General features: G+C 48.0%; 1 protein-coding gene across 3 annotated transcripts in view; it reads left to right on the top strand.

Annotated features, from left to right (window-relative positions):
- The window catches only part of PRKCB (protein kinase C beta), a 250463-nt gene that overhangs the window by 193823 nt on the left and 29075 nt on the right, over positions 1 to 27565 (top strand). For all 3 annotated transcript variants that reach the window (XM_060172806.1, XM_060172807.1, XM_060172805.1), the window contains exons 11-15: positions 4224 to 4315; positions 8401 to 8463; positions 14696 to 14834; positions 18105 to 18185; positions 19231 to 19338. In XM_060172806.1, the coding sequence (XP_060028789.1) occupies positions 4224 to 4315; positions 8401 to 8463; positions 14696 to 14834; positions 18105 to 18185; positions 19231 to 19338 (483 nt within the window). The remainder of the gene's footprint in view (positions 1 to 4223; positions 4316 to 8400; positions 8464 to 14695; positions 14835 to 18104; positions 18186 to 19230; positions 19339 to 27565) is intronic.

Genomic DNA, 27565 nt, shown 5'->3' with positions numbered 1-27565 from the left:
AGGACTTCCAGCCTTCCAGCCTGGTACTTTGTGGACTTTGGGACTGAATGGCCACGTCAGGGACTCAAACTCAAGCCTTGAGACTTGTAGACCCTTCAATATGTCCCTTTCTCTTTCTAAGTTTCAAAAAGGCTCACCTTCCAAAGCATCAGGATGGTGAGACTGGTCGTGTTGGGTCACGGGGAGAGAGAAAAAGAGACCAAATGCGGAGAACAAATGAGCTCAGAGTCCCAGTAAGTAACCATCACAAGATGGCTCCGTATTCTTGTTTAGTTAATAGCTTTAGTCTGATGCTACAATTGTTCTGATTGTTGAGTTCCTGAACAAAGTCTGTCAAATGCACACGTGGCATAGCCTGTCTAAGATGGAGTTCAGGGCACTGTGGAAGAGTTTGTTATTATTATTATTATTGATGATTTAATATTGATTTCCAAAATGATAAGCTAATAGGGGTATAATTCCATACAATTCCCACCACCAGAGTTCTGTGTCCTGCCCCCTCCACTGGAAATTCAAGGTCACTGATATGGGCTGATTATATATATATATAGATAGATAGATATAGACATATAGATATATATTTCTTTTTATTTTCTCAATAGTCCTGCTTTCACTTCATGCTATAAAAACAAGATTCCTAGTGGAATGGGGGTACCGAGCTCTCTGATTTACTTCTATTGCTTGCCTCTCTGGTAGCCTGAACCAGAATTCTTTTTGGGGTACAGACAGTGGGAGTTCTGGCTTCTGTAATTGCTTCTCTGCTGGCCCTGGCAGGTGGATCCATACCCCCAGCCTGTTTCTGTCTTTCCCTAGTTGGAGTAGGACTCTGGGGAGGTGAGACTTTGGGACACATTGGTAAACTCATCTGCCCAGGGAAGTCAAGATGGCATTATTGTAACATCTGTAACTTGATGGCTGAAAGGCAGTGGAGGAAGGTTTCTTAAACCCTTGTTTTGTAGCCAACAGTAGATTATTAGATGGCACACAAGTCTCTGGCCCCCTTTCTGGAGATTCCAGAAGGAAAGAAACCACTCAGCTAGAGAGTAGGTCGAGTGTTTTGGGAAAGTCAGCACCACAAAGCAAGTGTCAGGCTTAGATGGTGAGCGCCTAGGCCGTACATACAGTCTAGCCTGTTGGAACCACCGTCACCATGCCGGAACAAGTCTTTAGAATCCTGCTTTGATTGTCATGCAGCCTGTGTCCCGCACCCCACTTTCCCTCTGGCCCCTCACAAGAGCATCTCGACTTTTGATCTCCCAGAACACCACCTGGCCAGTCCATTATCTGCGTCTAACACAACACACGTTTGTTTCCCCAGCTCACACTCAATGTGGGGCCATAGTCCACGTTCTTTCTTTTCTATTCTCTCCCTCTCTTAAAATGTATGTATTTATTTTGGATAGAGACAGAGAAATTGAGAGGGGAGAGAGAGAAAGAGAGACACCTGTAGCACTGTTTTACCACTTGGGGAGCTTCCTCTCTGTAGGGGAGGACCGGGGGCTTGAAGCCCACCCAGTCCCTGTGCACTGTAAGTGTGTGCATTCAACCAGGTGCCCTTCCACCTGCCCCCCCACCACCACCCTTTGCATTTCTCAAGTTGATCCTGATCCGCTGACCATCTTGATGACACACTTAGGAGAGGCACCTTGCAGTTTCTTTTTCTTCTTTTTTTTTTTTTATTAGTTCTTTAGGATTTTCTTTTTCTTTTTTTTAAGCACTTTTTTTTATTTACAAAAAGGAAACATTGACAAAACCATAAGAGGGGTACAGCTTCGCACAATTCCCACCACCAGAACTCCGTATCCCATCCCCTCCCCTGCCAGCTTTCCTATTCTTTATCCCTCTGGGAGTATGGACCCAGGGTCATTGTGGGATGCAGAAGGTAGAAGGTCTGGCTTCTGTCATTGCTTCCCCGCTGAACATTGGGCGTTGACGGGTCGATCCATACTCCCACTTGCAGTTTCTTTTTTAAAAATTGTTTTGTTTATTTAAGAGAGAGAGAGAGAAATTGAGAGGGGAAGGAGGATAGAGGGAAAGGGAGAGACAGTGAGACACCTGCAGCACTGCTTCACCACTCAAGAAGTTTCTTCCCTGCAGGTAGGGTCCAGAGGGCTTGAACCCAGGTCTTCGCATATTGTCCCTGGTGTTCTCAGGCTGATGAACCAATACCCTCACCTCCGTCTTGCAGGTTCAAGCCCACCAGCCTGACTTAAGTGCCCAGAAGTGCCAACACCAACCTGTCTGCATCACTTTATAGTCTGTGTCACCAGACACATTTAACTGGAGCCCCTCAGTCATTCTGAGAGTCAGAGGTGACTGGTGGCATCACCTCCTCTTTACACATGAAGACGTCAGAACTCAGGGTGGGGTGACGCATTCCCGGGCTTCTCCTGCTGGAAAGTGGAGGGCCGGTTGGTGACTGAAGGCCTTCTCCTTGCCGTCGCCTTCCGGGATGCTCATGGGTTCCCTCATCAGCTGTGGTCAACAGCGTGCTCTGGTCAGGCCTGGTACTAGGTTTCTTGGTAAATGGATTGGATGGAGCCCTTTTGTGACTTTGTGGAACTTGCTTCATCTGGTGTTAGACAATTTCTTTCAGAATGAAGACCCACGTCTTTTTTTAAAAATTTTTTTGTAAGTTATTCTTAATTTCTTTTTTTATTTATGTATTAGTGATTTAATAATGATTGACAAGATTGTGGGATAAGAAGGGTACAATTCCACGTCATTCCAACCCCTAGAGAGTTCTGTGTCCCATCCCTTCCCCTGGAAGCCTCTCTATTCTTTATTCCTCTGGGAGTACAGACCAAAGATCTTTATGGGGCGCAGAAGGTGGGAGTTCTGGCTTCTGTAATTGCTTCTCGGCTGGACATGGGCGTTGGCAGGTCAACATAACCCCAGCCTGTTTCTATCTTTCCCTAGTGGAGTAGGGGTTTGAGAAAGTAGGGTTCTAGGACTCATTGTTGAGGTTGTCTGTCCCGTGAAGTCAGGTTGGCGTCATGGTAGCATCTGCATCTTGGTGACTGAAAAGCATTGAAATATAAAGCAGAATAAATTGGTTAATAATCAGGAACCTAAAAGTAAGAGTATAGCAGGTGAGACTTGGGATTTTCAAGTAGGAAGAAGCTAGAAAGTCTATTTTAGGTCTATTCCAAGGGGCCCATGACTTTACTAATTTTTTGCCTGAACCCAATAACTAACAGGCAGGTGGTCTGAAAATATTGTTTGGGAAGATGGTGTCAGAGTTGGGACTAGGACTAGAAAGCTGGGTCAGGGCAGAGAGTAGCTCCCAAATATGAGAAAAGTATATAAACCCCACTAGTCGTCTTGACACCCTACGCCATTAACCCTCTGGTTAACTTTTCCAGCCACTTTGCCTCCCACATGGACCTTAAAGCGTATCTGGTGTGTTCTGGCCGCAGGGCCTTTGCACAGGCTGTTTTCTTCTTCGCAGTAGCCACACAGCTACCTCCGTCACCTCCTCCCTTCTTTGGTGGAAACATCCCTTTCACATTGAGGCTTCTCCTGCATGCTTTATTGCAATTGCAATTCTCAGGTTGGAGGAGGCAGCATAGTGGTTATGTAAACAGACTCTCATGCCTGAGGCTCCGAGGTCCCGGGTTCAATCCCCTATACCACTATAAGCCAGAGCTGAGCAGTGCTCTTAAAAAAAAAAGGAAGTCGAGCGGTAGCGCAGCAGGTTAAGCGCAAGTGGCGCAAAGCGCAAGGACCGGCGGAAGGATCCCGGTTCGAGTCCCCGGCTCCCCACCTGCAGGGGAGTCGCTTCACGGGTGGTGAAGCAGGTCTGCAGGTGTCTGTCTTTCTCTCCCCCTCTCTGTCTTCCCCTCCTCTCTCCATTTCTCTCTGTCCTGTCCAACAGTGGCGACATCGGTAACAACAACAAGGACAACAAAAGGGAATAGATAAATACAAAAAAATTTTTTTAAAAAAAGGAAGGCAGGCAGGCAAAGCAATTCTTTTCGCTCCCAAGACCCTGCCTTGATTTGTCTGTCCCCGGGCTGCTCGCCACCTTTCAACATTCAGCTAGCTTCCCTTTGGGGAAACGGCGTGTCTGCCATCTTGGGTTTCCATTGAGTCCGTGAGGGTTGGATCTGTTGTTCCCTGCTCTCCATTTGGAGCCCAGGACGCTCCAGGATGTTGCCCTGGCTATTGTGTCCACTCCCCAGGCTCTTGGCCTGACTGTCACGTTTGCTGTCTCCCTCTAGGACCGCCTGTACTTTGTCATGGAGTATGTCAACGGGGGCGACCTCATGTACCACATCCAGCAAGTCGGCCGGTTTAAGGAGCCTCACGCCGTGTAAGTGACAGCTGACTCAGAAAAGGGGCAGCATATTTAGGTGGTAAAGGACTTTTGGCATCTGACTCAATGTATGTTTGATCAAGCATAGGAGTATTTGTTTCATCTGGAATGTTCTTCTCCTGACACCTGCTAAGAACTTGGGAGTTCGGCTAGGGAGTCAGGCGGTGGTGCAGCAGGTTAAGCACACGTGGTGCAAATCGCAAGGACCGGCATAAGAATCCCCATTCGAGCCCCCCCCCCAGCTCCCCACCTGCAGGGGAGTCCCTTCACAGGTAGTGAAGCAGGTCTGCAGGTGACTGTCTTTCTCTCCCCCTCTCTGTCTTCCACTCCTCTCTCCATTTCTCTCTGTCCTATCCAACAACAACAACATCAATAACCACAACAATGTTAAACAACAAGGGCAGCAAAAGGGAAAATAAAAAAAAGAACTTGAGAGTTCTAAAACCACAGACCTTTTATCTCTCCTTTCTGCCACTGACTTTTAAATATATATATATATATATATATATATATATATATATATATATATATATATTTTGTTTTTAGTGAATCACAGAGAGATGGAGGATCTTACCACTACTCAGCTCTAAGTTATGTTGGTGCTGGGAATTGAACTGAGGATCTCTGAGCCTCAAGCATGAAAGTCTGGTGCACTACCATTATGCTATCTCCCAGAACCACTTCTGGATCTTAAGACCTGTGACTTCCTTAGGGAACCTTATTAGAAGTTGGGTTTATTCATTTGCCACTGGAAGCTAACTGTGAGCCAGGTCCTAAGAGCTAAACAGACTTGTCCCCTTTGACCCTGAGAACATTCTGGGAAAGTAGGTATTTAGGGGCCGGGTGGTGGCGCACCTGGTTGAGCACATGTATTACAATGCACAAGGACCCAGGTTCGAGCCCCCGACCCCCCACCTGCAGGAGGAAAGCTTTGCGAGTGCTGAAGTAGTGCTGTAGGTCTCTCTCTCTCTCTCTCTCTCTCTCTCTCTCCCACCCTCTTGATTTCTGGCTGTCTTTATCCAATAAATAAAGATAATTTAAAAAATTTTTTGAGGTAGGCATTTGAATCTCCAGTTTACACACAGGAAGCTAAAAGCAAACGGACTCTTAAACTGTATGAAAACTATGCTGGTTAGTTACCAAAGGTAAGGAGGGGCAGAAGTGGTACATTCAGCTGAGCATACATCATACATAAGGACCCAGGTTCAAGTCCCCGGTCTCCACATGCAGTGGGGAAGAAGCTTCATGAGCTGTGAAGCAATGCTGCAGGTATCTCTTTCTCTCCCTTTCTATCTCCCCCTTTCATCTGAGTTTCTATCTCTATTCAATAAATGAATAATTAAAATTAAATTAAAAAAGTGAAGGGAGGTGATGTGGAGGGGTTCAGTGACACAGAAGCCACACACCTACTTGCCCTGCCCACACACAGAGGCATGATGAACCTATGCTCCTGAAATCTTATAATACGGGGCCAGGCAGTGGCCCCTGGTTAAGCACACACATTACAGTGCTCAAGGACCCAGGTTCAAGCTCCTGGTCCCCACCTTCAGGGAGAAGCTTCACGAATGGTGAAGCAGGTCTGTAGGTATCTCTGTCTCTTTCTTTCTCTATCCCCTCTCCCCTCTCAATTTATGTCTCTAATAATAAAAAAGATTAAAAATCTTAAAATAAAATAAGAAAATAATCTTACAATACTTAACACCAATATTAAATCAATGGCAGGACCATAGGAAAAAATGGGCAAAAATAGAGACAGATAGTTATAAAAATAATAGTCAACCCATATCTGTGACCTTGGGAGAAACACTGCAGTTTTCAGTGGAGGGAATGGGGACGCAGAACCCTGGCGGTGGGAACAGTGTGGAATTATACCCCTGGTATCTTATGGTTTTGTAAACTAATATTAAATCCTCAATAAAAATATTAAATTGATGAAGAGGAAAAAAAGAAAGAGCAACCACAGTAATAAACAGGAAACCAAGACCCAGACAGTTTTCAGGCACTCACTGAAGAGCCCAGAGTAAGCATGAGCAGGGTTCTGACCCAGATCTCTGTCTGTCCTCCTAACCCTTGTCTTCACTCCAGGAGGCTGAAGGATCAGGCTGCCAAGTGGCTCTGCTCCAAGTCTCCCAGGATGGGGGGGGGGGGGGGGAGACTGATTTGGGGATTGGGAAATGTGCTTCCCCTGCTGAGTCCATTCTGCTCCCTTTCAGCTTACCAGGCAGCCCAGTGGATGAGCAGGTCCCTGTCAAGTGTTTGGAATTAGCAGTGAAATCTTCGCCCAGGGGGTTTGCTGGGAGCTTCTCGTTCCCCTGTGATGTGCTCAGGCTCATCTAGGAGCCTGTCCTTGCTGGTTCCATTTTAGTTCAGTCTTGTTCTCTCTCTCACCTGCTGGAGGCATTCTGTGTGTGTGTGTGTGTGTGTGTGTGTGTGTGTGGTCTGTGTTCTTCTGCTCCCAAGTTGTACTGTTGGTCAATGTGGACACAGTCCTGATGAGACCAGGCATCTTTCACTCCTGACACTGAGTCGACCACAGTTCCTCATCCCATGATCACTCATGGGATGACATATGACCTTTCCCAATCCTTGTGGTATATATAATTGGATTTCCTAGTTCCCTTAAAACTATTCTCCTAGGCTGGGAAGATAGCATAAGGGTTCTGCATAAGACTTCCATGTCCAAGGCTCTGAGTTCCCAGGCTCAGTCCTCAGCATCACCATGAACCAAAGCTGGTCTCTATCTTAGAATCTACCTCTCATTAAAAACAAATAAATAGGGAACCGGGCAGTAGCGCAGTGGGTTAAACACACGTGGTGCAAAGTGCAAGGACTGGCGTAAGGATCCTGGTTCGAGCCCCGGCTCTCCACCTGCAGGGGAGTCGCTTCACAGGCAGTGAAGCAGGTCTGCAGGTGTCTATCTTTCTCTCCCCCTCTCTGTCTTCCTTTCCTCTCTCCATTTCTCTCTGTCCTATCCAACAACAATGACATCAACAACAATAGCTACAACAACAATAAAAAGGGCAACAAAAAGGAAATAAATATTTTAAAAAACAAATAAAATGTTAAAAAATGAAACATTCTTCTTCTAGGCCTTCATTGAGAGCTAATACTGGAAGGGCTGGCTAATGGCACACCCAGTAGCGTGCACATGCTCTCACGCACAAGGACCATGCTCTCACGCACAAGGACCCAGTTTCAAGTCCCTGGTCTCCTCCTGCGGGGTCGGGGGGGGGGGGGAGTTTCACAAATGGTGAAAAATGGCTCCTGGGAGCAGTGGATTCATCTTTTAGGCAATGACCCCCTGTGACAACCCTGGGGGCAAATAAAATAAATTAAATTAAATAGGTCCCCTTTAAGGCAGCTGCTGTCTCCAAGCTTGGCTGCAGCTGGCCGTGTTGATCAGCAGCCTGGCCTGACTGAATTATTTCATGTCATTGAGCCTCAGTTGCCCCACTCAAAGAAGAGGGATAGGTAGTAGTAGGGTTGACCTCATAGGACTATCACTAGAATTAAATCAGATGACAACCCGACATGCTGTGAGTGAGGTAGAAAGCCCTTAGCACACCATAGATGCCAAGATGCATCTGCCTGCTATTGATTGTCACAACTTTTCTCCATTTGTTCCAGCTTATGCCAGGGTCTCCTCCCCACAAACTTGACAGTCACTGAACCTCTGCTCTAAGCCCTAGTAATCCATTCACACGCTTCCTTCCTTTCTTTTAATTTTGTTCACATACTTATTTTTGGATAGAGACCAAGAAATTGAGAGGGAAGAGGGAAATAGATTGAGAGAGAGACCTGCAGCCCTGTTTCACTGCTCATGAAGCTTCCTCCTGTGGGTGGGGAAGGGGGGCTTAAACTCTGATCCCTGTGTACTGTAATGTGTGCACTCTACTAGGTGTGCCCCACCTGGCTCTCTACATCTTTCCCTTCACGCGGAGTGTGGATGACTGTTCATTGTGGGGTGCGGGGGAAACAGTCATTCCCTAGGCTCCGTTCGATGTCGCATTGAATTCTGCCTATGTTGTCTTCAGATGTCTTCATTGCTTTTCTTCTTTTTTTTTTTTTTTGTCTCCTTTCAGATTTTATGCGGCAGAGATCGCCATCGGTCTGTTCTTCCTACAGAGCAAGGGTATCATTTATCGGTGAGCACGCTAGGCTCTCCTCCCCACCTCCTCAGCTCCCGGGCTCCTCCCTGCTTGGCCTCTTTCTTCCCCCCTGCATTTAAAATTAGAACCCCCCCGTGGGGGAGGTACCTCCAGCACTGAGCTGGGCATGTGTTCTGCCAGGCAGCATCGCCCACTGCCCTGGCAGAGTTTGGACAACTCTACATGGCAACAGGAGAGCTCCAGAGACCCCACCAACACTGGTGGTTCAGAGCTGGAATCCAAGGTGTGGGGACTGTTCTCACCATAGGAGGCTCACTGCTGGGGAGGGTCCCCAACTCTTCCATATCTTGCCCCTGGACCCCATATTGGGGGAGCAAGCCAAGACTCTGCTCTGGTAGAAGTGGTGGTTCCTGTGCATTACGTATGAATATATACTCAACCCCCTCCCTTTCTGTTTTTGCTTTGTAACCATGATTTAGAGTTGTGTCTCTGAGTAGCTTGCCCTGAAAAGCAGGATTAAGCTCAGCACTGGCATTTTCCCATTGCTGAAGCCAGTGTGTGATCATAGCTGTGAGTCAGACCCACTCAGATTTCACACAAGGCAGACTCTAGAGCCCTGGGCGGCTCCCTGCCAGGGCGTCCGGGATATACCGTTCTCCTGCTGCTGCTCAGCGCTGTTATAGAAGAGAGGTGGCTGCCTTTCAGCCACCAAGTTGTAGATGTTATCCTGATTCCCTGGAGAGATGACCTCACCAATGAGTTTGGGAACCTCACCTCCCAAGAACCCTACTACGCTAGGGGAAGACAGAAACAGGCTGGGGGTGGGAGTTGGGCGGTAGCGCAACAGGTTAAGCACATGCGGTACAAAGCGCAAGGACCGGCGTAAGGGTCCCGGTTCGAGCCCCCCGCTCCCCACCTGCAGGGGAGTCGCTTCACAGGCGGTGAAGCAGGTCTGCAGGTGTCTGTCTTTCTCTTCCCCTCTCTGTCTTCCCCTCCTCTCTCCATTTCTCTCTGTCCTATCCAACAATGACGACATTAATAACAACAATAATGACTACAACAATAATAAAAAACAACAAGGGCAACAAAAGGGAAAAATCAATCAATCAATCAATAAAAGAAAGACAGATGGTTGAAGAATAGGAAAGCTATCAGGGGACAGGATGGGATACAGAGCTGTGGTGCTGGGAATTGTACCCCTCTTATCCTATGGTCTTGTCAGTGTTTTCATTTTTTACATAAATAAATTAATTAAAAGAAAGAAAGAAAGAAAGAAAGAGAAAGAGAAAGAGAAAGAAAGAAACAAACAAACAAACAGGTTGGGGGTATGGATCCACCTGCTAATGCCCATGTTCAGCAGAGAAGCAATTACCTTCCACCTTCTGCACCCCCAAAAGAATTTCGATCCGTACTCCCAATGGGGGAGAAATGATAGGAGGAAGATGACCAGAGGGTTCCAAACTCCAACTCCATCTGGACCTTGAGAGAGAGGAGGGAAAAGGGGAGGGACATTTGGATGTAGTAGTAGGTGTAACTTGAAAGAGAAGATGGGACCTTAAGGGGGGGTGGGGCAAATATCTACAAATAGAGACAGATAGTGGTAAAAATTATAAGTAACCCATATTTGCAACCTTGGGAGAACTGTGTAGCTTCCAGTGGAGGGATTGGGGATCCAGAACTCTGGTGTGGAAATGGTGTGGAATTGTACCTGTTATCTTATAATTTTGTAAATCAGTATTAAATCATGAAAGAAGGAAGGAAGAAAGGAAGGGAGAAGAGAGACTGGTAGGGGCACTTGTGAGGCCACCAAAGGGCACTGGACACAGGTGAGGGTTTATTGAAAAGGTCACTGAGAGCTATCAAAGACTGTAGCATTCACTGATTTGACAAATGCTAAGGAGAGCCAGTAACATGCTGGGTCTCCGCAGGGTCGTGGGACTATCGCTATGAAGGAGTCGGCCTTCAGGACACTTGTAGTGACAGAAAATGGTTCTGTCAGTCACAAAGATGGGAGGTGTCGTGGTGATGGGGACATTGCAGGGGAAGTCAGGCTGGGGAAGAGCTGTTGCTGTGGGTTGGCAGTGAGCTGTTTGTCATTCTGTGCAGAGCTTGGGATGGATGGGGGTTAAGAGAGTTGGGGTGATGTGGGCGTCCTCAGACTTAAAGTATCTGGGGAATAAGACATTAAAAGGACAAAGGAGATCACTCCAGGGGAGGGGGAGGCTATCTTTGAAACAGGTAAGTCACCTATAAAAATAATTTGACATATCTTATTCTTTCCTATTTATTTATTTTCCTTTTTGTTGCCCTTGTTTCATTGTTATTGTTATTATTGTTGTTGATGTCATTGTTGTTGGATAGGACAGAGAGAAATGGAGAGAGGAGGGGAAGACAGAGAGGGGGAGAGAAAGATAGACACCTGCAGACCTGCTTCACCACCTGTGAAGCGACTCCCCTGCAGGTGGGGAGCCAGGGGCTCAAACCAATATTCTTGCACTGCTCCTTTTGCTTCGCGCCATGTGTGCTTAACCTGCTGCGCTATCACCTGACCCCCACATATCTTATTTTTAATGAGATAGATAGATAGACAGACTAGAGCACTACTCAACTCTGGCTTTTGGTGGTGCTGGGGACTGAACCTGGGACCTCAGAGCCTCAGGCATAGAAGTCTTTTGCAGTCTTTTGCAGACAGCAACCATTATGCTGTCTCCCTGGCACATAATTTTTTAAAAATGTCAAAGTTGGGGGTCAGGTGGTGGCACAGCAGGTTAAGTGCACATGGCATGAAGCAAAAGGACCAGTGCAAGGATCCTGGTTCGAGCCCCCGGCTCCCCACCTGCAGGGGGGTTGCATCACAAGCGGTGAAGCAGGTCTGCAGGTGTCTGTCTTTCTCTCCTCCTCTGTCTCCTCTCCTCTCTCTATTTCTCTCTGTCCTATCTGGAAACAATGACAGCAATGGCAACAATAACAATAATGATAACAACAAGGGCAACAACAGGGGCAACAATGTGGGAAAAGATGGCCTCCAGGAGCAGAGGACTCATGGTGCAGGCACTGAGCCCCAGCAATAACCCTGGAGGCAAATACATATATTTAATGTCAAAGTTGAATATTTCAGGGGTCCAGACCAAGTCTTACTCCAAAGTGATTTCTTCACTGCATTTTTCTCTCTTCTTCCACTATCTACATGTGCTTTAACAATGACTTATTATTATTTATTTTTATTTGATATGAAGTATATATAGTGAGAGTTAAACATGAGAGAGAAACCAGAGCATCATTCTGGTACCTGCAGTACCAAGGATCAAACCTGGAGCTGCTGCCTCCAGCTGCCCCAGCTGTGCCTTGCTAAAGGAACAAGTGGGAAACTGGAGAACCACAGGTGGCCTGAGTCCTTCATTACCTCTAATTTCCAGGGGTGAGAGAGAACCCAGTTCTTAGCAACAGAACCCATCAGGGCTTCCCAGAAGTCAGACCACAAGTCTGTGTGGCCTTGTCCACAAAACCACAAGGCACTGGCGGCATCATTTCCCACTGCACAGTCTCTCCAAGTCTCTTTCCCACCTTCTCAGAGATTCTGCCAGCTTCTAGGTGCCTCTTCTCAGATCCCTTTCTAGTTTGAAAAGACTCAAGCTTTGGTTGCTTACAGTCAAGAAACTTGATTGTGACAACTTTTGCAGTGGCTAATGAGCAGAGAGCTGGAAAACCTAGCATGATGGATGGATATATGGGTTTATCATTTCCTGGTGATTGTCTTTGCAGTGGGAAAGTCTTCACTCGTTAGGAATCACTCCTCTGTTCGTTTAGATCTCTAGTTAAGTGTACAAGTCTTCTTTTTCAAGCTAATGTATATATATATATATATATATATATATATATTTATTTTTTTGGTTAAGATTCTGTTTATCTCACAGGAGGTGGTGGGGGGGAGACAGGTGGTGGCACACGTGTTTGAGTACACATGCTACAGTGTGCAAGGACCTGGGTTTGAGACCCTGTGCCCCACCACCACCTGCAGGGGGAAAGCTTTGCAAGTGGTAAAGCAGTGTCTCTCTGTCTCTCTTCCTCTCTGTCTCCCCCTCTCCCCCTCTTGATTGCTGGCTGTCTCTAGCCAATACATAAATAAACAAATAAAGGTATAAAAATTGAAAAAAGATTGAAAGAGAGGGACCCCAGAGCACTGCTCAGCTTTCATATAGTGGTGTCAAGGATTGAACTTGCAACATGTGGAACCTTCAGTAGAGTCTGTTATATGTCCTGTGCTATCTTGTGACCTGATTGACCTGCTCCACTAGGGAAAGAGAGGGACAGGCTGGGAGTATGGATCGACCTGTCAACACCCATGTTCAGTGGGGAAGCAACTACAGAAGCCAGACCTTCAACCTCCTGCATCCCACAATGACCCTGGGTCCATACTCCCAGAGGGATAAAGAATAGGAAAGCTATCAGGGGAGGGGATAGGATACAGAGTTCTGGTGGTGGGAACCGTGTGAAGTTGTACCCCTCTTATCCTATGGTTTAGTCAATGTTTCCTTTTTATAAATAAAAATTTTTTTAAAAGTAAGCACTGCAACTCTCTGAGGACCACAACTAGGGACATGGGATTGAAGGGAAAGAAAAGATCTTACCAGGGAGTTGGGTGGTAGCGTAGCAGGTTAAGCGCACGTGGCACAAAGCTCAAGGACCAGCGGAAGGATCCCAGTTTGAGCCCCCAGCTCCCCACCTGCAGGGGAGTCGCTTCACAAGTGATGAAGCAGGTCTGCAGGTGTCTGTCTTTCTCTCCCCCTCTCTGTCTTCCCCTCCTCTCTCCATTTCTCTCTGTTCTATCCAACAACGACAACATCAATAACAACAACAATAACAACTACAACAAAAAAACAACAAGGGCAACAAAAGGGAATAAATATATAAATATTAAAAAAAGAAGGAAAAAAAAGATCTTACCAGACAAACATGGATGACTTTTGAATTGCCATCTCTGTAGAATGTTGAGTTTGCCCTGGATGGAATTCTGAAGAAGAAACACAATTGACGCTCAGACCCCAGGGATACTGGGACAAGCACACTGTGTTGTGACAGTGAATTTGATAGGGATGGCCTTCATCCCCGAGGACTGAGAGCTTTATAATAGTAACTCTTCCTTGCAGGTGACCAGCAGCAGGTTTTGTCCTTCTCCTAGCTGCTAACTGGTGATCTGGGCTCAGCTAGTCAGGTTAAATAAATAGACTTTCTTTCTACTGCCCAGAAAAAAGTCTAAAGTAACCCAAGGCTGTGGGTCTGCATCCTGGCTAGTTAGCCTTCTCCCTCTACTGGGGTTGAATCTGAATAAGAGCAGGGTGCTGGTTTCTCTAGCTCACAGTATGGACCCACCCTCAAGCACCGTGTCTGTCACATGTGGGTGTGTGACAACTGATATATATATATATATATTTGATTGAAAGACTCAGTGGAAACTCCTGGATCACAGGCCCAGGAGAACTCAGAACATTTGGCATTTATAAGATGCTCACTATCATTTCTCCCTGTTCTCCTCAGAGACTTTTTTTTTAAATTGTCACCAGGGTTATTGCTCCAGCTCAGTGCTTTGCATGATGAATCCACTGCTCCCCTTTTTTGTTCTTATATTTGATAAGACAGAGAGAAATTGAGGGGAGAAGGGCAGAAATATAAAGAGAAAGAGAGAGAGACCTGTAGCCCTGCTTCACCACTCATGAAGCTTCCCCACTGTGATTGGGGACTAGGGGCTTGAACCTGGTTCCTTGCACCTGATAACTTTTTTTGGTGTTCAATCAGGTATGCCACCACCTGCCCCCTCCCATGACTTTTTTTTAACATTAATGTCATGAAAATAGATCTCTCATGAGATACATGAGGCTCTGAAGTTGGAAAGGTCAGTTATTGAAGTGGTCCCGGGTACAAGAAGCTTTCGGAATGCTTTGTCATGGGCTGAGTGATTTTTGATGTGTGTACTTACTCTCTCTCTCTCTCTCTCTCTTCCTTTCTCAAAGTTCAATTCCTCTATGTCCTTAAGAGATACTTGGCATAGTCAGTTCTGCCAAAAAAGTGAGACAGACTTGTGGGCCCTTTCTCTCTCTCTCTCTCTCTCTCTCTTTCTCTCTCCCCATGCCTGAATATAAGCTACCATGGGAATGCTCATCTCTGTGACCTCACGGCACCCAGCTCAGTGATGGGCACACTGCCAGTGACTCAGCTGGCTTGAGGCCAGTAGCACTGAACTAAAGCTCCCGCCTGCCCCTTTCCACCGCAGTGACCTCAAACTCGACAATGTGATGCTGGATTCCGAGGGTCACATCAAGATCGCTGATTTCGGCATGTGCAAGGAGAACATCTGGGATGGGGCGACAACCAAGACCTTCTGTGGTACCCCAGACTACATCGCCCCCGAGGTGAGCCCGGATGGGACCCTGGTGTCCCCCTCCCTAACCCTCACACTGCCCCACACCCCATGCCAGAGCTGGGAATAGTGTCCTCTTCACCACCCCACCCCACCCCACCCCGGAGTACCTGAGTCATCAGCCCCAGGCTAATGATTCTCCTGTCTTCTAGATCATTCCTTAGTGATCACACACGGAAATTCCCTGTGCACATATAACCAGAAGCTCAGGCCTGAAATACATCAAGGCTTGGGCGAAAGTTTAAATAAAATTCAAAACGACCATCCAGTGCACGACAGTGCAGCTCTTGACCAAGCTGCTAGGGCTCCGGGCCAGATGATACCTTCCAGTTATGACACTGACATGTCAGAGAGAGAGCAAAAGAGAGAGAGAGAGAGAAGTTCCCGGGCTGGCAGATGACCCAGCACGGATGTAATAATAGGCCTGCAAGAGCTGAGCTGAGCCCTGAAGGTTCTGCTTATTCCTTTCTGAAATGGAGAGGCAAATGCAAGGGTTTAATTCTTTTTTAAAAAAACTTTTTAAATTTTTATTTATTTATCTATTTTGCCTCCAGGGTTATTGCCGGGGCTCGGTGCCTGCACCACGAATCCACTGCTCCTGGAGATCGTTTTTTTCCCCTTTTGTTGCCCTTGTTGTTTTATCATTGTTGTGGTTATCGTTGTTGTTGTTGTTGTTGTTGGATAGGACAGAGAGAAATGGAGAGAGGAGGGAAAGACAGAGAGGGAGAGAGAAAGACAGACACCTGCAGACCTGCTTCACCGCCTGTGAAGCGACTCCCCTGAGGTGGGGAGCTGGGGGCTCCAACCGGGATCCTAATGTGGGTCCTTGAGCTTGGCGCCACGTGCGCTTAACCTGCTTGCGCTACCGCCCGACTCTCCCAAGGTTTAATTCTAATCCCTTCTACTCCCTTCTCTGAGGGTTTCCCCACCTCATAGATCACACTTGTGCCAGAGAATGTCATCCCCTTTTCTTCTCTGAATCAGGACTGGGAAGTGTGGCCTTCTGCAATCTGTTCCAGGACTTTTAAGGAAAGGAGCTGAGGGTGTGGTGCTGAGTCTCAGAAGTGGACGTTTTAGAATTTTCTTTCCGGTTTTTTTTTTTTTTCTTTTCCCTCCAGGGTTATTGCTGGGGCATGGCACAGGCACCACTGCTCCTGGTGGATATTTTTTCCATTTTGTTCGATAGGACAGAGAGAAATTGAGAGAGGAGGCTGAGATAGAGAAAGATAGACACATGCAGACCTGCTTTGCCACTTGTGAAGTGACTCCCCTGCAGGTGAGGAGCAGGGCCTCAATCCTGGATCCTTGCACGGTCCTTGTGCTTAGTACTATGTGCACTTAGCCGCTTAACTGGTGCACTACCACCTGGCTCCCTAGAATTCTTCTTCTACCCACTTGGTTTCTCTTCTAGAAGCTCAGTTCACTCTACCTGTGTGTGGACACTCATGAGAGAATCTGTGTTCACCATCGTCATAACTTCTTTCAGTAATGGGTAATAGAAGGCAAACTCAGGGACTCTTGATAAATCAATAGTGAGCTTGAACATGCAGCATTCTGCTGGGGAATACTATGCAGCCTTGAACTTAGACTTAGAGGACATTTCTGTGTCATTCGATCCGGCATCAAACAATAGAATTCTGCCCAGTGTGGAACACTACCAAGGCATCAGTTCAAAAGAATGTTATGATAGATCTGTGTGTAGACATGAAAAGGGTCTTCACAGCATCATGTGAAGCAAGAGGGAAAGATCACAACACGAACTGATCAATGCAACGTGGTTCCACTTGGAAGAACCACAGCACACTTTGATCTTTGCTGTGTGTTTCCGATGAGTGTGAATGTATGTATGTATGTGTGTGTGTGTGAGAGAGAGAGAGAGAGAGAGAGAGAAACAGAGAGAGAAAGAGAGAAAAAAAACAAAAGAGTTGTGGGTGGGTGTGACAGGCTGATTTTATAACCTTGGATACTTTTTTTAAAAATATTTATTTATTCCCTTTTGTTGTCTTTAGATAGGACAGAGAGAAATGGAGAGAGGACAGGAGAAATGAAGACAGAGAGGGGGAGAGAAAGACAGACACCTGCAGACCTGCTTCACCGCCTATGAAGCGACTCCCCTGCTGGTAGGGAGGCAGGGGCTCGAACCGGGATCCTTACACTGGTCCTTGTGCTTTGTGCCACAAGTTTAATCAGCTGTGCCACCGCCTGACTCCCCTACCCTGGCTACTTTTCTGAGGATGAGGGAGTGGTAAGGGGGAGATTGAACTTAGTCAGTATATTGTTTGGGTTGTTGGGAATATGATGACGCTTTTTTTTTTTGCAAAGGGAAACAGAAGAAAAATACATCACGAGGGCCCGAGTGGTGCCACACCTGGTTGAGCGCACAATGTGTAAGGGCCCAAGTTTGAGCCCCTGGTCCCCACCTGCAGGAAGAAAATTACACTAGTGGCGAAGCAGGGCTGCAGGTGTCTCTCCCTCTTTTATAAAAATGTATTTTTATTAATTAATTTATTTATTTTGCTTCTAGGGTTATCGCTGTGAGTGGCACTGTGAATCCACTGTGCTTGTGGCCATTTCTTTTTGTTTTTTTTGGACAGGACAGAGAGAAATTGAGAGAGGAGGGGACCTGCAGACCTGCTTCAGCGCTTGTGAAGCGACTCCCCTGCAGGTGGGGAACCAGGGGCTCAGGCCGGGATCCTTCCGCTGGTCCTTGCGCTTCATACTATGTGCACTTAACCTGGTGTGCCACCCGGCCCCTTCTGTCTCCCTCTCTGTATGCCCCTTCCTCTTGATTTTTGGCTGTCTCTGTGAAAATCAATAAAGACAATTAGGAAGAAAGAAGGAAAGAAAGAAAGGCAAGGAGAGAGGGAAGGAGAAACATCATGACTTATCCGACAACCCAGTAAGTTCACAAGTTGGGACAGAGTGATGGCGGACCATGATTAAGGAACTGAACTCAAGCCCCCAGTCTCCAACTGCAGGGGGCAAGCAGGGGCTTGACCCAGGCCCTTGTGCATGGTAATGTGTGCACTCAACAGGGTGCACCGCCGCCTAGTGCCTGGCTACCCACTGCTTTCCTTCTAGTGGCCTTACATGGGACAGTGCCAACCCATTGAGTCTCTTACACCAGGCAGGTGACAGGCTTAAGAAGAACTCTGTCCCCACCCCCTGCAACAGGCCACTCTTACTGGGCAGGTGGTGGGCATGGGGGGTGGAGGCAGGAAGAGCCGACGCACTGTGCTGACGCCATGCCCCTGTCTTCCAGATCATTGCTTATCAGCCGTATGGCAAGTCCGTGGACTGGTGGGCTTTCGGCGTGCTGTTGTATGAGATGCTGGCTGGACAGGTAACATGACTGAGGTTCCCGGCCCTGGGGAGAACCTTCTCCATCTGCATGCTTTCTCTCTATTCTATTTTATTATTATTGTTATTATTATTATTCATTGCTACCAGGATTATCACTGGGGCTTGGTGCCTGCATGACAAATCCACCTCTCCTGTCACTTTTTTCTCCTTTTTTTTTTTCTTCTGTTTTTGTTATACCCAGATTTCAGATCCCATTCCCACAGAGTGGAAGCCAGAATCACATGTAAGAGCAAAGAGGTTTTATTGATGCAAGCTAAAGCCTGGGCTACATGCACTTCCCAATAGTGGCGTGTGAACCCCAAAAAGATGCAGACAGATTCTTTTTAACCACATCAAGGCGGGGGGACTGGGAACTTGGGGGGGGGTTACCTTAAGTTCAGACCTGTTTGTCAGGGAATTTTTGACAGCTGTCCCTGGCAGTTTTTGTCAGTTAAGCAAATTTTGGGTTTCAGGACTATCATGACCTCCGTTTATAGAACAACTGCTGATAAGTAGAAACGTTGAGACTGGTTTTTCAAGGGTAAAGTGTAGCTGCAGTGCAGCAGTTGGATTATGAGGTTTTTCTTGGCTGCCTTAGACAATATGGAGTAACAGTGGCCCTCACAATTTTATTGACTAGGACAGAGAGAAATTGAGAGGAAGTAGGAGAGACAGAAAAGGAAAGAGACAGAGAGACACCTACAGAACTGATTCATCACTTGTGAAGCGTCCCCCCTCCTCTGGCAAGTGGGGAGCAATGTCTCAAATCCGGATCTTTTTGCATGGGCATGTGTGCCTTTTAACAGGTGTGCCTCTGCCCGACCCTGCTACCCTGCTTTCTGAAGATCAAAGTGTCTGACTGAGAGCAGCAGGGGAGGCCAAACTCCCCCAGCGCCCATGACCTTGGCGTCACCCTGGTCTGTGGGCCCTGGTCCCCAGGTGGATGGTTTGGAGCAGTTGGGAACAGAGGGCAGGGGAGTGATGGAGGTGGAGGAGGGGAGTTCAGGAAGGACAGGTGTCCTTCTACCCCATCCTCTGTCCTGCAGGCGCCCTTCGAAGGGGAGGATGAGGACGAGCTGTTCCAGTCCATCATGGAGCACAACGTGGCTTACCCCAAGTCCATGTCCAAGGAGGCTGTGGCCATCTGCAAGGGGGTAAGTGACAACCAGGACTGACACATGCACAGTGCAGGGTCCCCTGAAAGAGGACGTGTGGCCCAGGGAGGGATGGGAAAGGGGATTGACATCCCCCCACACACACATACACACCCCTCATGCACCTGTCTCTCTTCCCGTCCCCATGTCTCTCTCTCTCTCTCTCTCTTCCTCTCTCACTGCTCCTAGGTCAACTTCTTTTTATATAGGGTTAATGGTTTACAGGACAGTTGTTGGCACTTGGGTGCAAATTCTTATCTCCCTGTGATAGGTGTCTGAAAAACACTCTTACCCCTCAACTCAAGTCCTTTTCGACCATTAGCACAAAGACCCAAAGTTCCTTCCTTCCCCCAGGTCCTCTCCCTGCCCTCCTTCCCCAGAGTCCTTTGCTTTGGTGCCATGCAGCCAACCAGTGTGGTTACTTCATGCTTCCTCTTTCTGTTCTTGTTTCTTACGTTCCACCTGTGAGTGAGATCATCCCACACTCATCCTTCTCTTTCTGGCTTATCTCACTTCACATGGTTCCTTCAAGCTCCATCCAAGATGAGGTGAAGAAGGTGAAGTCACCATTTAAAATAGCTGAGTGGTATTCCATTGTGTATCTACACCACAACTTACTCAGCCACTCATCTGTTGTTGGACACCTGGGTTGCTTCTGGGTTTGGGCTATTACAAACTGTGCTGCTATGAGCATAGGTGTACACAGGTCTCTTTGAATAAATGTGTTTGATTCCTTAGGCTATAGGATGGGCTGATTTTAGAGAGAGGCACAGAGAGACAGGGTAGGAAAGAGACAAAGAGAACAGAGACACCACACATCCAAGCTTCCCCAGTGCCATGGAGACTCCCCCCCATGTACCCTTGGGCTCGAACCCTAGTTAGGCATGGTTAGACAGTGGGCTGTCTCTCCAGCCCAGGAGCTGTGTCCTGATTCACACACTATGGGGTGAACTGCCTGCCCCCGGTTCTTGCTACTACTCCAGCTCAGAGCAGGGTTCAGTGAATGAATGAATGAATGAATGAATGAATGAATGAATGAATGAGGAAGATTGGGGCTTGGTCCAAGAGCTGGGGCCCAGGGGAAGAGCACTGAAAACCAGGTAGAGCCAGCCCTGCCAACTCCACCCAGCTCCACTGTGGGTACATTCAGTTAATACTCAGGGTGTGGGACTCACACCCTGGGAGACTGGCAGGCTGAGTCGTATATAATGGCTTTCTGGTGTCAGCCACTGCTCCTAGAGACCATTCCCCACCCTCCTTTTCTTGATGATAGGAGATTGAAAGGGAAGGAGGAGGTAGAAAGGGAGAGAGGGGGAGCCAGACAGTAGTGCAGCGGGTTAAGTGCATGTGGTGCGAAGTATAGGGACCAGTGTAAGGATCCCGGTCCGAGCCCCCGGCTCCCCACCTGCAGGGGAGTCACTTCACAGGCGGTGAGGCCGGTCTGCAGGTATCTCTCTTTCTCTCCCTCTCTCTGTCTTCCCCTCCTCTCTCCATTTCTCTCTGTCCTATCCAACAATGATGACATCAATAACAACAACAATAATAATCACAACAATGATAAACAACTAGGGCAACAAAAGGGAAAAAATGGCCTCCAGGAGCAGTGGATTTGTAGTGCAGGCACCAAGCCCCAGCAATAACCCTGGAGGAAAAGAAAGAAAGAAAGAAAGAAAGAAAGAAAGAAAGAAAGAAAGAAAGAGAGAGGCAGAGAGACACCTGCAGCCCTTTTTCACCACCTGTGAAGCTTCTCCTCTACAAGTGGGGACCAGGAGCTTGAACCTGGGTCCTCGAGCATGTGCACTCAACCCAGTGTGCCACTGCCCAGCCCTTGGCATCTGTATTTTTTGAGGATTTTTTTTTTAATGAATTGGTTGAGCACCTGGCAGTGGCACACCCACTAGAGTATGTGCTACCATGCGCAAGGACCCAGGTTCAAGCCCCTGGTCCCCACCTACAGGGGGAAAGCTTCATAAGCAGTGGAACAAGGCTGCAGGTGTCTCTCTTTCTCTCTGCCTCTCTCCCAAGCAGAAGGCCTGGTTGAATGCACCTGCCGTCTTATGTGACCTATAGATTGGAGTCCTAGGCTGAGCTGTGTCAGCTTCCTAATTGTCAGCAGTTCAAGAGCAGGACTGTACCTCCAGCTGGTGGTGCACCCAGTTGAGTGTACATGTTACAATGTGACTTTGCATCCTAGGCTTCTACTTCCATTCCCCCTAGAGATGCGGTAATAATCATGATACATACCGGCCAGAGTTTTTGAGGGAATTAGCAGGGAGAATAAGATGAGGAGGAGCTCTGGGGCTGGAGGCACAGCTCACCAGGTTGGGTGGGTATGATCCGAGCCCTGGTGTCACATGGTAGTAACTACTGCACCAGAGGAAGCTCTGACACTGTGGTTTCTCTCTTTCTCTTTCTGTCTTTCCATAAGCTGGTCCAGGAGCAGTAAAACTGTGCCTGGGTGAGCCCCAGGCTCCACACACACTCTCAAATGCTCTGTGTGTGGGTCGCATCTACAAACAGTGGGTGCTCAATACTTGCTCAAGACCTTCTCACTCACAACCCCGTCCTGCTGGACAGCTGGGCACTAAGTGGGTCATGGAGAAGAGAGGGTTTTCCAGGTCAGCTACATTCAGCTTCAGCTCCAATTAACAGTTACCCCAGTAGAGCGGATTTCTCTTCACTGAGGGCCTGTAACCTTCAGCAGTGACCAGCCTTTGTCTCCTCCTGCCTGGCCAGGGGTCCTGTGAGCTGAGTCCAGCGTGGGCTCTTTGTCCAAAGCTGTGTTCCTGTGGAGGAAGGTGCTCAAGCCCACAGCCAAGAGCTTCCCCTGGGGACAGCGGGGTCCCCAGGAACATGGCAGCCATGGTGAAACTCAGCTGTTTGCCTGGCTCCAGACACATCTGCATGAACTGTGGCTGCCTCTGCGCGGCCTGTCTTCACCTAGCATCTCACTGCTCCCATGGAAATGGAGCTGGGCTTCTGAAAATAGTCCCTTCCCCCTCCCCTCCCCTCCAGGGTTATGACTGGGACTCAGTCCCGACATTACAGATCCACTGCTCCTAGTGGCCATATTTTCCCATTTTATTGGATAGGGCAGAGAGAAATTGAGAGTGGAGGGGGAGATAGAGAAGAAGAAAGGAAGACAGACATTTGCAGACCTGCTATGCTGCTTGTGAGGCAACCCCCCTCACCCCCCCCCATGGGTGGGGAGCTGGGGACTCAAACCGGGATCCTTGCACGGGGATCCTTGTGCTTAGTACTATGTGTGCTTAGCTGGGTGTGTTGCCTCCCAGGCCCTGAAAACAGTCCCCTTTGTGATGACAAGTGTCCTTTCTGCAGCCACCTCACTGAAGGCCTTACTTTCTCCCTCCTCCTGTGTGAGGGAAGCTTTGCTCAGATTCTCACTTTGCACCCCAAGCAGGTGGGGAGCCCCAAAGGGCTGCTGGTTGGCATGAGAAGCTGAGTGTGCAGGCAAGTCCTTATTCTTTATGCCCCTGGGAGTATGGACTCAGGGTCATTATGGAGTACAGAAGGAGGAAGGTCTGGCTTCTGTAATTGCTTCCCTGCTGAACATGGACGTTGGCAGGTCGAACCATACTCCCCAGCCTGTCTCTCTCTTTCCCTAGTGGAGTGGGGATCTGGGGAGGCAGGGTTCCAAGACACACGGGTGGGGTTGCCTTCCCAGTGAAGTCAGGTTGGCATCATGGTAGCATCTGGAACCTGGTGGCTGAAAAAGAGTGAAGATAGAAAGCAGAACAAATTGTTGACTGATCATGAACCTAAAGGCTGGAATATTGCAGATGAAGATTTGGGGACTCCATTTTGGAGAAAGCTAGTAGGTCTATTTTAGGTCTATTCCAAGGGGCCCATGACCCTACTAGTTTTTGCCTGAGCCTGACATCTAATATGCATGTGACCTAAGTTATTGTCTCTGGGGGATGGTGTCATAGTTGGAAAAAGGACCAGAAAGCTGGATCAGGGAAGAGAGTAGCTCCCAAATATGGAGAAAGTATATGAATATTGTTAACTGTAAACCCCATGGATGTGATCTGGGGCCTATATTCAGCATACGTACCTCTGCATCCCTGTAGGTCTGAGTTCACATTTTTTTTGGTAGGACAGACAGAGAGAGAGAAATTGAGAAGGAAGAGACAGGGAGAGACAGAGAGACACCTGCAGCCTTGCTCCACTGCTTATGAAGCTTCTTCCCCCCTGCAGGTGGGGGCTGGGGGCTTGAACCCTTGTCCTGGAACTTGATAACATGTGCTTTTAACCAAGTGCATCACTGCCCAGTTCCCTTAGGTCAGATCCTATTTCTTTATCTGGAGAAAGAGGTTCATCATTGGGGAGGTCTCAAAGGAAGCATCATTGTGAGCACAGAACCTAAATGCACTTGTCGAGTCTCCAGGCTGGACCTGGGCACACGGGGCTGTTCAGTCCACAGACGCCGTCCGTCACTGGTTCAGTGCAGCACTAGTCACCAGCGCTTGCTGGCCCTCCCCCCCCCCCCCCCCCGCCAAGTCTAATCTTACACAAATCTCAAGACTTAATCTGCTTTGTTTGGCCTCCATAACACTTTTTTTTTTCCAGCAAGCCCAACCACACATATCCCTGGTGACAGCAAAATACAAAGAGCTCTTCTTATTTCTCCTAAAATACATGTTTTGGGGAGTTGGGCAGAGGTGGGAATCGCTCCCAGCTCAGCCTCTCTGTCTCTGTGAGTCCTTGTGAGTTGGCTCATTTCCTCAGATGTCCGATTCCTCTGCCATTCCGTTGGGGAGAAAAATACACCCACCTCATTGGGTTATTGGGGAAATCAGAAGAGCCAGGCAGTGCATAGCCGGTCGAGTATACATGTGACCATGCACAAGGCCCCAGGTTCAAGCTCCCGCTCCTCACTTGTGGGGTTGGGGGTGGAGGGAGAAGCTTCAAGAGCAGTGATGCAATGCTGCAGGTACCTCTTTCTCTTTTTCCTTCTCTATCTCCCACTCCTCTCAACTTCTCTCTGTCTTATCAAAAACTATATATAAAATATTCTACCAGGAGTAGTGGATTCATCGTGCGAGTACTGAGCCCCAGTGTTAACTCTGGTGGCAAAATGAAATTGAAATCGAATCAAATCAAATCAAATCAGGTAAGGCCATGCATGGATGCATGGAAATAAAGAAGTGGTTAAGAACAGAAGTCCCTGGTTACTTCTCCCATGGAACATGAAGATTATAGGAAAGAGTGTGTGTGTGTGTGTGTGTGTGTGTGTGTGTGTGTGTGTGTGCGCGCGCACGCGCATGTGTGGTTTCTAGTGACAGATTACTCGTGAGCAGATCAGACATTATCACTAGGTGACCCCCCCCTTTAAATTGAATTATTTGAGGAGGCTGAGCAGTGGCACACTGGGTTAAACGCACCATTGCCATGCATGAGGACCCAGGTTCTAGCCTCTGCTCCTCACCTGCAGGAGGACACTTCATGAGTGATGAGGCAGGTGCGCCTCTCTTTCTGTCTCCCACTCTATCTCTCCCTCCTCTCTCACTTTTGTTGAAACTAAAACTTAAAAGGGGCTTTGGCGTGTAATGGATTGACTGTGGGGCTCTGGGAAGGGGTTTAAACAATTCAAGGCTTTTATTAGGGTGATGCAGGGGTAAAAGGCAAAAATCTGGGGAGTCGGGTGATAGCTCAGCAGCTTAAATGCACATGGCACGAAGAGCAAGGACAAGCAGAAGGATCCCAGTTCAAGTGTCCGGCTCCCCACCTGCAAGGAAGTCGCTTCACAGGCCAGGTGGTGAAGCAGGTCTGCAGGTGTCTTTCTCTCCCCCTTTCTGTCTTCCCCTCTTCTCTCCATTTCTCTCTGTCCTATCCAACAACAATGGTATCATCAACAACGACAATAACCACAACAACAGTAAAACAACAAGGGAAACAAAAGAAAAATAATAATAATAAAATATTTATTTAAAAAAGGCAAAAATCTAGGTGCTGCAAAATAAGTGGCTCCATTTAAGGTTAAGCAAAAGAGAGGCTTATTCATAAAATCATTCGAATGTGACGGGAGAAGAAGTTTAGCTAGGAGAGTAGGCAAAAGTCCAAAGCCCCAAACTAAGTTAACCAAGCCACCACGTAAAGAGATCAGTCTGGAGCTACACCAACAGGAAAAGTGCTAAGATGAAGCTAATCCAATCAGAGAGCAGGCTGCTGCCAAGTCCCTGCTCCTACACATCGCCTTGTCTGTCTGCTCCGCCTCAGGCTGCCTTCAGTCGCATGCTAATTGTCCCAGACTCCTGTTGGAGTCACAACAAATTTCTTTCTGTCCTATCAAGTATAATAGAAAGGGGGGGGGGAGTGGGGAGAAGGGCCACCAGGAGCAGCGGATTCATAGTGTCAGCACTGAGCCCCAGCGATAACCCCAGTGGCAATAAAAATAATAATAGGGGTCGGGCAGTCGTGCAGCGGGTTAAACGCATGCGTAAGGATTCCAGTTCGAACCCCTGGCTCCCCACCCGCAGGGGCGTCGCATCACAAGTGGTGTTAACAGGTCTGCAGGTGTTCCCCCCCCCACCCCCGTCTTCCCCTCCTCTCTCCATTTTTCTATGTCCTAGCCAACAACAGCAATAACAAGGGCAACAAAATGGGGGAAAGATGGCCTCCAGGAGCAATGGATTGGTAGTGCAGGCGCTGAGCTCCAGCGATAACCCAACCCTGGAGGTAATAAATTAATAATAGTAATAATAAAAAGGTGCCTTGATGCCAAGTCACCCCTGGGAGCTTGTGGGGTTTGTTTCTTCTGTCAGTACCCCATGAATTACTCATTCCTTTGCCTCCACTCTCTATCTGCTGGAATCTGGAGATCAGAGGTATTTTCGTGCATTTTCATGCAGCCTCGGCTTCATTTACAAGAGGCAGCCTGTCTGGTTTCATCTCGGAGCCTCTGTTCATCTTGCTATTTAGTGCCGGCTCAAAGACCCATCGATTGAGGGTTCTGATAATTAAGTAATTTAAATGGAGCACCAGAGAAACCTCTGTGGACTTGAGGGTGATGTGTGATCCGGGGAGGAGAAATGAGCTGGGCTGGCTTTTGACTGTTTAATAAGCTCTCAGAAAATAATTACTGGAGACTTGGGTCCACTGGACTCCCCCCCCCCCCCCCCCGCTTCTGTTTTGTCATTTTCACAAACGCCCGAGAGATAAGACTGTAAATATTACCTGAGTCAGTGTGACCTTTGCCTTGGTCTGACTTGTCTCCTTGTGGGCGGAGGGGAGGGGTGTGTGTGAGGATATCAAAACTGTTCTCACTAGATGCACTAGTAATTGCATAAGACTCGTTCTTTTATCACAAGGTGTCACGTGGCATTTCTAACGCCCCGTTCTAGCTTAGGTTTGATGAACCACGGTGGGGCAGGGGGTCCCTGGGAGGTATACCAGAGGGTTAAGCGCAGGTGGCACAAAGTGCAAAGACCGGCATAAGGATCCTGGTTCGAGTCCCCCCCCCCAGCTCCCCACCTGCAGGGGAATCTCTACACAGGTGGTGAAGCAGGTCTGCAGGTGTCTATCTTTCTCTCCCCCTCTCTGTTCCCCCCCCATTTCTCTCTGTCCTGTCCAGCAACAATGATAGCAATAGCAAAAATTAAAATAACAAGGGAAACAAAAATGGGGAAAATGGCCTCCAGGAGCAGTGGATTTGTAGTGTAAGTACCGAGCCCCAGCAATAACCTTGGAGGCAAAAAATAACAAGAGAAAAGAAAAGAACCGGCTCAGGGCCAGGCATTGGTGCACCCAGTTGACTACACACATTCCCATGCAGGAGGCCTCGGGTTCAAGCCCCTGGGCCACACCTACAGGAAGGAAGCTTCCTTAGTGAGTGCTGCAGGTGTCTCTCCCTCTGTATCTCCACCTTCTCCTCTCAGTTTCTCACAGTTGTATCCAAATAAAATAAAGAAATACATTTTTAAAAAATAAGAAGACCTGACTGGAGGTGGCTGGGGACATAGAAATGGATCTGAATGGTGGGCTGAGTACCTTGCTGTATGTGCCATCTGGGTGGGAGCCCCGGTGCTGTGTGAGGAAGTTCCAGTGCTGTGTCTCCTCTCTCTCTCCCTCTCCCTCTCCCTCTCCCTTTCTCTCTCCTTCTCTCTCTCCCTCTCCCTCTCCCTCTCCCTCTTCCTTTCTCTCTCCTCTCTCTCCCTCTCCCTTTCTCTCTCCTCTCTCTCCCTCTCTCTCCCTCTCCCTCTCTCTC

The sequence above is a fragment of the Erinaceus europaeus genome, chromosome 15, assembly GCF_950295315.1.
Source record: "Erinaceus europaeus chromosome 15, mEriEur2.1, whole genome shotgun sequence".
NCBI lineage: Eukaryota > Metazoa > Chordata > Mammalia > Eulipotyphla > Erinaceidae > Erinaceus > Erinaceus europaeus.
The sequence above is the reverse complement of the archived record's forward strand: the minus strand, read 5'-3'. Positions and strand labels throughout refer to the sequence as shown.